This window comes from Maniola hyperantus, chromosome 10 (genome assembly GCF_902806685.2).
Source record: "Maniola hyperantus chromosome 10, iAphHyp1.2, whole genome shotgun sequence".
Classification (NCBI taxonomy): domain Eukaryota; kingdom Metazoa; phylum Arthropoda; class Insecta; order Lepidoptera; family Nymphalidae; genus Maniola; species Maniola hyperantus.
In genome coordinates, this window is record NC_048545.1 from 670,071 (window position 1) to 681,217 (window position 11,147).

The window sequence follows — 11,147 nt, forward strand, 5'->3', positions numbered from 1 at the left end:
AGGCATTGGAAACCTGACGTATATCGACGGCCTACCTAAAATATCGTTCAGGAATAAATACAAATTGCGTTAATCATCGTCATAGCCACCGACCAGAAATAAAAGGTTATAGCAAAATGGATGTAATAATAAATAAATAAATAATAATAGTAATTTATAATCTGGCGTCTGTAGTGGTCTGTAGCTCTATGTCTATGCGCCAGCCCAGCTGTCATTCAATCATTCAATTTCAATATTTGATTTCGCTTTCTACGCTTGAAGAAGCATTTATTTAGAATTAAACAAATACATTATAGTTTTTAATCATAGTATCAAAATGGTAAGTCTTTTATTTAATTTTGCTACATTAGCAGACGTTTTTTCCAGTATTTTCACCAAGGCGGGTGCGGTTTAGTTGTTGAAGTTGTAACCTAAAAGTGGATTTTGTTTTAGGACGTCTTTCTAATGATTAGGCGAAAAAAATTAACCATCTTCACAGACGCCAAGGATACAACGACTGTTCTAGAACTGAAGAAAATGATAGAGGGTGAGTGCGATTTACACGAAATTCGTAAAATCTATTTTTAGTCGTAAGACATTGTCTGGCAGATCACTGCAATAAGAGTGCTGTTTTTAAAAAGTAGCGACAAAATATACCATAAATGACGTGCAAAAGGCCTTAAGCATTTAGTAATTGTTAATGATATCTGGGTAAGTAAGTTCTCAATTTGTAAAACACTAGCTTATCACAATTTGCGTAGGGATCTCTAATTTTTTGAAATTAAAATATAGCCTATGTTACTCAAGAAAAATGTAGCTTTCTACTGGAGAAAGAATTATCAAAATCGGTTCAGTAGTTCTAGCAATCTAGAGATTATCCCTCTACAAAGAAACTTACAATATTAGTATCTATCTTTTAATATTAGTATCTAGATATTAAGTTTCCCTATGCATGTTTGAAAAATTTGTAATCCCCATAAACACTTTTTTATTTTATTTTAGCTAATAAATGAGTGTAAAATCTATGTCTATAATTTCATTTATATATGAATGACGGTTAATCAATTATGTAATTAAGTTTATGTAAGGTATCAAAAACATCCATACTAATATTATAAATGTGAAAGTGTGTCTGTCTGTCTGTCTGCTAGCTTTTCACGGCTCAACCGTTCAACCGATTTTGACAAAATTTGGTACAGAGATAGGTTGCATCCCGGAAAAACAAAGAGCTCCCACGGGATTTTTAAAAACTAAATCCATGCGGACGAAGTCACATGTATTTTCTAGTACTGTATAAAAAAATATCCCACAAGTTATTACCTCTGTACCATACCTACATTGCCCTTCTATTAATTTGCCTAATGTTAAGGTTTTCCAAGGATAACAATGAGATGGGTTCCCAGATTTTATGCATTGTTCTAAAAATCTGAATAAACTTTTCACCAGGAATCTTGAAGGTGCCTCCGCCCAGTCAGATGCTGTTTAACAAAGACAGCCAGCTGATGGAAGACGACAAGACTCTGGCAGAGTATGGGCTCACTTCAGCCACAGCCAAGGCTCAATGTCCCGCCCCCATTGGACTTGCACTAAGGTATTTAAAAAAATAATAATAGCAAGCAAATGACCATGTGGGTCACATGATGTAAGGTGATTACCGCCACCCATGAACATTTGCAGCACCAGAGGAACCACCACTGCATTGCCTGCCTTCAGGAATATTTTGATCCGCCCCTTAAATAAACCTATGTTGAAATCTAGTGAGAACACAGCTATAAGAGTAATTCTGTAGGGTTTCTATAATAAATATAATTAGAAAAGAAAAAAACCGCCAAAACAGACAGATCCATGTGGCACAATGTGCAGTTTGAGATATGCATCGCCGCCCTTCCACTACTAAAGCAGCAGGAAAAGCAAGCAAACACACCAACATAACACCACACAAATCTTTTAGAATACTGAAGATGCTCCAGTCAGAGTGAAACACATCTTGAATTATTAGAGTTGACACATTTTAAACCGAGTTGTCGAGTTATCTGTCTGTTTCACTCGCACTTACTTACAACCTGTAAGTGCAAGCGAAACAAATAGACAGACAGATTACAGATAGCAACAGAGTTTATTGAACTTCAGTGTGTATATGTTATCAGTTCCTGTTCAAAATGCACACATTGATAAACATTATAATATCTGTCACAGATTAGATCATTGTAATCTTACATACTGCTACTGGTTTGATAATGGTACATTACTGTCCAGGCCGGAAATAAAGCAATTACCGGCCAAATATGGAAGAACAAGGCAAAGCAGAGTACTTATTATTATTATTATTTTTAATAGACTAATCTATTTTTAATAGATTATTATTTTTACTAGATTAAAAGAAACTTGAACTTTAGAGTCATTTTTATTATAGAAAAGAAAACGGTGAATTTGAAGCTCTGGATTTGACTCCGTACTCGTCGCCCCCCGACCTGCCTGACGTGATGAAGTCCCAGGAAACCAATGGACAGGAACAGGTAAATTGATTTTTCTTATATCTCTGATTAAAATAAGGCAATGGGCGGCGCTCGCGCCAAAGAATCTGAGTACTTAGGTGGCATTAAATTATTTGTCTTTATACCAAAATGGTTAAAAAGTAACGTTTATGTTGATGTAAGTCTATCCATCTGTCACACCTAATTACAGCTTGAAAATATTTAAAAAAAATATGCTTGCAAAACCTTATTGCATGTTGCCCTTGATGTAATAAATAAAAAAATATTATTGCAATTGACTTAAAAATGGAAACAAAAAAACCCTCTAAACTGTTTTTTTTAGTATTTTAGAACTATAATCATCATCATGATCAACCCATCGCCGGCCCATTAGTTAGACTATAGTCTGTCATGCTGGGCCAGTACAGATTGGCTGATTTTACACAGCCAATAGAATGGAACACCTTCATAAAGAACTGTCAGGCATGCAGGTTTTCTCACGATGTTTTCAGTCACCATTAAAGCACGTGATATTAAAAAAAAAATTGTCTGGTGGGAGGCTTGAGCCGTGGCTAGTTACCTAGCGTTCCGGTACGATGCCGGGTAGAAACCAAAGGGGTATGGGTTTCATAAAAACTCCATAACCCTTCCAGATTAGTCCGCTACCATCTTAGAGCGGTTACGCACTGCATCCGATCCGAGTCCGTGAAAATACGTACCTTTTTGTTTTGTATGGGAGCTTATGACAATATGTCGTAGATAATCGCTGGTATTCTCACGGATGACGGATAGAACTCGGATGATGGAAGTGCAGTGCGTAATCGCCGTTAGACTGCATCATCACTTGCCACTAGGTGAGATTGCAGTCAAGGGCTGACTTGTATCTGAATAAAAGAAAGAAACTATAACTCTGTATAATATTAAACTAGCTTCCGCTCGCGACTTCGTCCGCGTGGACTACCCTATTTTCAAACCCCTATTTCACCCCCTTAGGGGTTGAATTTTAAAAATCCTTTCTTAGTGGATACCTACGTTATAATAGCTATTCGCATGCCAAATTTCAGCCCGATCCGCCCAGTAGTTTCAGCTGTGCGTTGATAGACCAGCCAGTCAGTCAGTCACCTTTTCCTTTTTAAACGACTTCCTAAAAGGAGGTGGCCCGTTTTTTTTGTACTTTTTTTATATATTTAGATAGCACATCAAAGCTTCTGTTTTGTTTTAACCTGTATATTTCCAGATGGACCAACACTAAGCGGCGCGATATCTCCACAGACTCAACACCACACGATACGATTGTCAGCCTCGTATCGAGAACGAGCTTAGCTCACGTCGAACTGATGCTACCTGAACGATCGATGCAGACGATTTATTCATTTTTGCAAATAAACTTATTTTTGTTAACGATTTTTTATAACTTGTGTTTGATATTAATTAAGGAGCTGGCCAATAAAACCGTGCAATGGGGATCCACAGGCAAAACTGATCTCAGAGGGCGCCACAAGAGGTCCGGCCAATGTCAATGTCAACATTGTTTGTTTTGTTTTTTTGTTAGCTTTGCTAAGAATTGTTTATACCGATAGAATATACGATTGTTTCGTGAATTATTTAAAGATGCCTGGACGCTCGTACAATTAAAGTTATGGCGTTTGACGGCTCAGTATAGCCGGCTCCCTGTGTGAAGGCCGGTTCGCTTATGCGCCACCTGTCGGGATAAATTGGCAGTGTGGATCCCCATTACACTTCTGATTAAAATACTTTTTTTCTTTAATCCGAAAGAGTTTGAGTCACTCAATACTGTAGGTCGATTTCGTAAACCCTGCATCAATCATTATTACAATCTCAATGGTTCTGATTGGCTCAATTTGTGCGATTCTTGTTGCAACAATGCATTGTAGCCAATAGTGAGCGAGCGCCAACCAATCAGAGGTGATTGCGATCGTGACATTGTAGCTGTCATTCTCCCGCACTCGCGCAGCTGAAGTCATTTCCAAGCAAAATGCTTAAAACTGTACTTTGGGATTAGAGTCTAAAGTTCACGATTTTGATCTCCACCTCGTAAAGCACAAAGTTCTTGTTCTAATGAAAAAGTCGCCGGAATTCCCACGACTTCACGGGATTTTTCTTCCTCTGAAGAAATTTATGTTTTACGTGGTGGAGATAGAAGTCAATATGCTACGTAATATTTTAGTAATTCGCTTCCTTTCCCTTTCAATGTAAATTGAGTCCAAAGTTATGATTTCGATAAAACCTTTTGCGCCTCTTGTAAAATTTTATTTCGTGCAATCGCACAGTTTTTTCACCGGCTCCTCTTGTTGTAAAATAGAAAACATCCAGGTCCAGAAAATGTACGATACGATTACATTTTAAGGGTTGTCATCCACTATATGGGACCATTCCAATTACCAAATGTCGCAATAGTACACTAGACTCAAAATTTAGTAAAAATAATACACACTTTGAATATTAACAAATAAAGCAATTCGTGTTGGACAAAAGCCCCATAAAAGGTAATAAAAAAATCTACCTTAGAAATTAAATATTGGTCATTGATTAATTATCCACGCGATATTTTAAGAAGTATTAAATGTTAAATAATTTACAGGTATAACGCGTAAAATTTAACTCCTCAAGCGCCATTTTAACTTTTGGTGTCATGTCAAAAGTACTATTTTAGTCCGTAACCGTATTTTTAACAGTTGACCCATAGGGCGTCTTTGCACTCATCTGTGAAATCACGGATTCCGTAAAAATACGAATCAAATGTGTACGTATTTGTATGACGGCCACTTCGAAGAATCACGGATACGAACCGAATACAGATGTGTTCACAAACGTCCATAGAGTTAAAATGGCGTGTTAGCAGTCATTTTGTATGGCCTGCTATTTTAATTTAGACGAAATATAAATATTATACTTTTGTTTTTATGAAAATTTCGCGTTATTTTATTATTATGACATTTTTTATGATTCGAGGTAATGTATTTGTTTGTAGTGAAAATGTGAATACTCTTTTAAACCCGAATGTATGAAATGAAATTTTGAGTTTGTTTGATTGTACGGAATATAATTTATTTGAACACTTTACGGCTGGATCTTTTTATTTAATACTAGCTAAAATCTGGATATCTTAACCTTAAGAAAGAGAAACCTACATAATGTATGCAAAGTTTTATTCAAGACCTAGTATTTGTGCTGTATGTTACTATGTAAGTCAATCAGTTTCTTTAGTCCCATGTAGTGGGTGAGTTATTGGGGTTCGGGGGGCGTATGTTTGTCTTAGTTGATTAATGCTACTAACATTGTGATTGGGCCCTGTTTCTTTATGGTATTTCAGTGCTTATTTTAAATGTGACCCGTACTTTTGACTTGACAGTTTACCCGTGTTAAAATGGCGCATGAGAAGTCATTTTGTACGGACTAAATTTTTTACATACAATAGAATTGTCATTTATGTTTTAAAAATTAAATTGCGCGCAATAGTCTTTATGCATTACGTTACGAATCAGCTTCAATTTGATAAATTCCCCAGGGCCCTAAAACAGTAGTTTTGCTTATGTTTAATTTTATCCTCCATATGAAATTGATATTGATTTTATTATTTTGTAGTATTTTTTGTGGCGCTTTACGCAAAAGGGTTTGTAGTTAACTACTAAAGAGACAGGTATTTTTAATTTAAAGTGCCCCATTACGTTAAGACACCATAGTTGGACGCCGTCGCTAAAAAAAGAAATACAAAATCTGCATCAATGTAAAATCCATTGTTACCACATTGGATACAGATTAAAATTTGTAAATAATAAAACATAGTGTCTCAAAAATCTTTATTTAAATTACAGTTTAATTTGAAGTATATAAACATTTCTGAAGCATAATTTTTGCCTATATATGAAGTGCACTTGAATATGTATGGTGTTGTTTTTCATTTGTCCTTATTTAGGACAATTAAATTTGCCTCTTCATTTCTGATTAGAACCACTTAGATGTGGAACACCCTTCCAGCATCAGTTTCCCTTCCAATTATAATATGAGTACCTTCAAGTCAAGAGTGAATAGGCATCTTCTAGGCAAGCGCGCTCCATCTTAGGCTGCATTCCGATTGCAGCCAAGCGCTAGGCTATAAATTTAAAAAAAAAGGACAGGCAAAGATCCATGACCATACAGTCAATTATGTAAAAACCTTGAATATTGTATGGTGTCTTAGCATAATCGGACCAATATCGTGATACTTGTATTTATTGCAACTACGTGTTGCGTCTCTATATCGATTATATCTAAGGAGTAATGTCACTTATCGATCATCGTTAGTTTCATCCGACTGCCTTAGCGAGTATTAACATTTGTTTCGATAATTTTTAAATACATATCAAAACTTGCGGGACCAGCAAGATCCGAACGCCTTAGACCGGCTCACTTGCAGCCAGTGTAAGTGGCCTAGCGGTCAAGGGCGCTCCAGGTGCGATTTCCAGGAAGACGCAAGTTCGAATCCTGCCGGTTCCGCAATTTTGTTCTGTATTTTAAAAAATAAATTGTATCGATTCTTTCTTTAAATTCAAACTAAACTAAAACGAAAGGAAAGGATCGTTGTGTTCTCTGAGAAAGAATGATGTATTGTTTAGTCCCTTCATTAGTTTAGTTTGAATTTGGTATAGATATTAGAACAGAATCGATGCTACCTATAATGTATTTCAAGTAAATTTTTTGTAGTATTTAGAGCTCTTAAAGTTCTATTTAAATATCGACCTGTATATTATGTTGATTTCTTAGCTTTCCCGATTACATCTAGTGATTAATTTTTAACTATTTATGTCTTTAGTAAAATTCTGTAAAGGTCTGTACATCACGTACTGTGCCCATCCTAGTAACCGATTTTAAGAACACAATATCAAAGCGTCGCTGTGCATGCATAATCCGCTAACTATGTAATATTTTAGAATTTTTGTTTTTGATGCCATATTTTTCAGTTTTGTAAGGCGCGTGTACATAACAAAGAAAAGATGACATTTTTAGCTATATAACTTATTTAAAAGTAAACCAAATTTTTCAAAAAAAATAAGTTAAATAGTCTTCTGAAAGCTTGTGATTTTTCACATACCTACCGGAATTTGCATGCGAAGTGGCGCGGCAGTGCAGCTAGTGCAACTTTATCGCTTCATTAGCAAAATGGTACGGTCCTGTGTAGTGGGTATAGACCTTTAACTGTTGAACATTAGTACTTTCACAGCTTTGTGCTTAGACGACTGTTTTTAATTATAAGACGTCATCTTCTATAGGAATAAAATAACGTAGACAGGAAAATATAGGTTCAATTAATGTGATTTCAGATTAACGTTTTTTTTGTATGCTACGTTCATTGCCAGGTCAGGCATTAAACCATTCAGTAGGAAAATCATAATGAATTTCTCTTCTCTCCATTGTTATTATTAATTTGTATAAATTCACACTTCCGAAAATCATTTGTTATTTGGAATTAGGGTTAGTGCACATTATACTGTCGAGGTACGCTCACGGTCCTATCATATCACATTGTTGCTGTCTCATCAATCCTTTGAATTGTATAAAATTGGCGCGACAGCCCGCAGGTTTTGAGGCGTGCTAAAAGCTGAAACTTGGTTCTTAAGTTGTATCCTTTTTAATTTAGTTTTTTACTTCATCTTCGCGATTTTTGCTGACGACAAAATGGCTAGATGAGCGCCATAATAAATCCAGCTGAAATACAACTTGCCCTTTGATTTCAAATAAAATTTTGAGTTGATATGGGTAGACATTAATATTACATTTTCACATGAAACTCACCTACTTAATATGATGGTAAAATTGGTTTTTCTTTGTTAGTTTCAGCTTTCATAAAGGAACGCCTTAAAATATCCTGCAGGCTATCAGGCCAAAACATTAATTTATAATAATTATTATAAAAAACGATGTTTAAAATTCTGTAACTAGTCCTATTACGAACAAATAAAATTTTTTATAAATAGAAACAGTGTTTGACTGGACCAAAGCAAAATATAGACTAAAACTAATCAAACTAATCACAAGTTAGTGTGCATCAACCCTAACGTTAACACAGTACAATTTGGAAAAATGCTCCTTTCTCTGAACAAGGAATACAACTTGCCAAATTGTCGTTAAGATAATTTAAACTAAATTGAAAGAACTAAAAAATGTTGCTGTCCTTTTCATAACATTTTTTGCGTAAAAGGACAAAATTCTTTAAGTTCTGTCAAAAACGTTTTGTACAATAAAGTTAGTAGTAGGTAGGTATAGATAAATTTAATAGGCATATAGTACGGTAGGTACCTACACGAAAGGCAAAAATTAATTAAAACTGCAAATAATAGTAAAATCAAAGTAAAATGTAAAGAAAATTGACGGACGTGTTTATTTAAAGATTTCTATTACTGAGAAACGTGGTTAATTTTGCTGTACAAAATCTCTAAACTAAATAGGCTACTTGACACTTTTTTTAAGTTGGTCTTAAATGGTTAATATTTGTCCTATTATATCAAAAAAATTAACACTATATTTTTTTGCGCCCTAATAACCGTAAAACTTTAATTTAAAAATATATTTTTCTTAGACAGGTGAAAACACTGGTCGGCCATGTTTGGCCGATAGATTATCTGTGCTCTGACGTCATGCATTTGTAAACAACAGCATAACCTCCCAAAGTTTAATAAACATGACTTCTATACTAGTTTACATGAAAAATATAGTAATTATCGTTATTGTATCATCCGAGAAAGTAAAAAACGCATCGATAAAGACCACAGGAAAGTTGTGGATTAGAGTGCCCAGTGAAATAAATATACGTAACACGCAAAGACTTGCTTAAAGGGATCCTATATGACTAACGACTGCAACCCAAATTTATTTTTGCAAAGATCACTTTGTTGTAAGTCTTACTTAATAACTTATTCAATTTATAAAGAGAAAACGATATTTTTTTACGTTTACTATGAGTTTTTAGAAATATATAAAAACTAGCTTATGCACGTGACATTGCCCGCGTGGACTTCATAAATTTCAAACCTCCATTTAACCCACTCAGGGGTGGAATTTCAAAAAATCCTTTCCTAGTGGATACCTTCTCTTTACCTACAAAGAACACACCCACCAAATTTCATGTATCTAGGACCAGCTGTTTAGGCTGTGCGTTGATATATAAGTTAGTCAGGACTCTAAATTTTATATATATGGATACTACGTTAGTCCCCGCGTGACATAGGGATGACATTTCTTTGTTTACATATTTAATGACAGGTCACATCATGGCTGACAGCGTTTTCTGCGTTTCAAATAAAAATAAAAACTGTATTTTTTTAAATTGGATTTATATATCCATCCTGCGTTTTTAATAATTGTTATTGATATATTTCGTTTTCTTAAGCAAAATACTATAATAAATAATCATTTATTGGACGAAATTAGATATGAGTCAAGTAGCCTATTGACAGGCCTAAATCTATTGCTACAAGGAGCATTATGAAAGGGATAGCAATATATTAAGAGTTCGATCTGTCAATTAGTTTAGAGATTGTGTTCAACTTGTTTATTATACAAAAATAAATATGGTATTTATTTGATGATACTTTAGGATGGACTAATAGGAAAGGGTAATATTTTAAATGCACTTTAAATAGGATAAAATGACGCAACTTTTTGACGTCCGTTAAACCTCTAAAATATTCGTTTTTGATCACGATACAGAAGTAGTTAACTATAAGGCCCGCATCTCATTAACATCGAAATGACGTCATTTTGACAACAGCCGAAATAAAAATAGGTACCTATACCATCAGCTCGAAACTTCAGTCTATTGCCGACGTCACTAAAATGGCGACCACGCGCGTTAGCAATTTGCGGGACTTATATTAATTTTTTATTAATAGGGTAACAATTATTTAGGGGCTTTTATATACTACAGCAGAATGTTCCCGTGTCTTAAAAATATTTTTAGGGTTCCGTACCTCAAAAGGAAAAACGGAACCCTTATAGGATCACTTTGTTGTCTGTCTGTCTGTCTGTCTGTCTGTCTGTCAAGAAGCCTACAGGGTACTTCCCGTTGACCTAGAATCATGAAATTTGGCAAGTAGGTAGATCTTATAGCTGATATTTGGGGAAAAATCTGAAAACCGTGAATTTAGGGTTAGATCACACAAAAAAAAAAATTAAATGGTGGTCATGAACTAATAATTAGTACTTTTAACTTTCGAAGTGAACTATATCAAGTGGGGTATCATATGAAAGGTCTTCACCTGTACATTCTGAAACAAATTTTTATTTATTTTTATGCATCATAGTTTTTGAATTATCGTGCAAAATGTCGAAAAAATACGCCTGTAGTACGGAACCCTCATTGCGCGAGCCTGACTCGCACTTGGCAGGTTTTTTTTAATCAATGAATTTTAGTCTCCGGTTTACGAAAACATTCTAATGCGCATTTAGATTGCAGTATCAAATTCTAACAAATTAATGCTCGACCCTTATAATTATACTTAACAACGGAATTTGTTCACCGCAATTTAGTTCTTATGAACAGTGTAGCTAGCTCAGCTTAAAATTAAATTTTAAAAAAACATTTCAGTAAATGTTAACATGTTTTTTTTCCTAATCTGTATAAAAATCTGGAAAGAGCCAGCAGGAAATAAAGTTGTTTTAATTCTTTTGTTGTTTCTTTTAAATTAGGTACCTAAA

General features: G+C 34.7%; 1 protein-coding gene across 1 annotated transcript; it reads left to right on the top strand.

Moving 5' to 3' along the window:
- The first annotated feature begins 193 nt into the window (after positions 1 to 193).
- EloB (elongin B) lies at positions 194 to 11,115 on the top strand. Its single transcript, XM_034972802.2, has 5 exons — positions 194 to 319; positions 433 to 526; positions 1,426 to 1,570; positions 2,393 to 2,495; positions 3,691 to 11,115. Exons 1-5 carry the CDS (start codon positions 317 to 319, stop codon positions 3,703 to 3,705), a joined length of 360 nt encoding a protein of 119 aa, XP_034828693.1. The 5' UTR covers positions 194 to 316; the 3' UTR covers positions 3,706 to 11,115.
- The last annotated feature ends 32 nt before the right edge of the window (positions 11,116 to 11,147 follow it).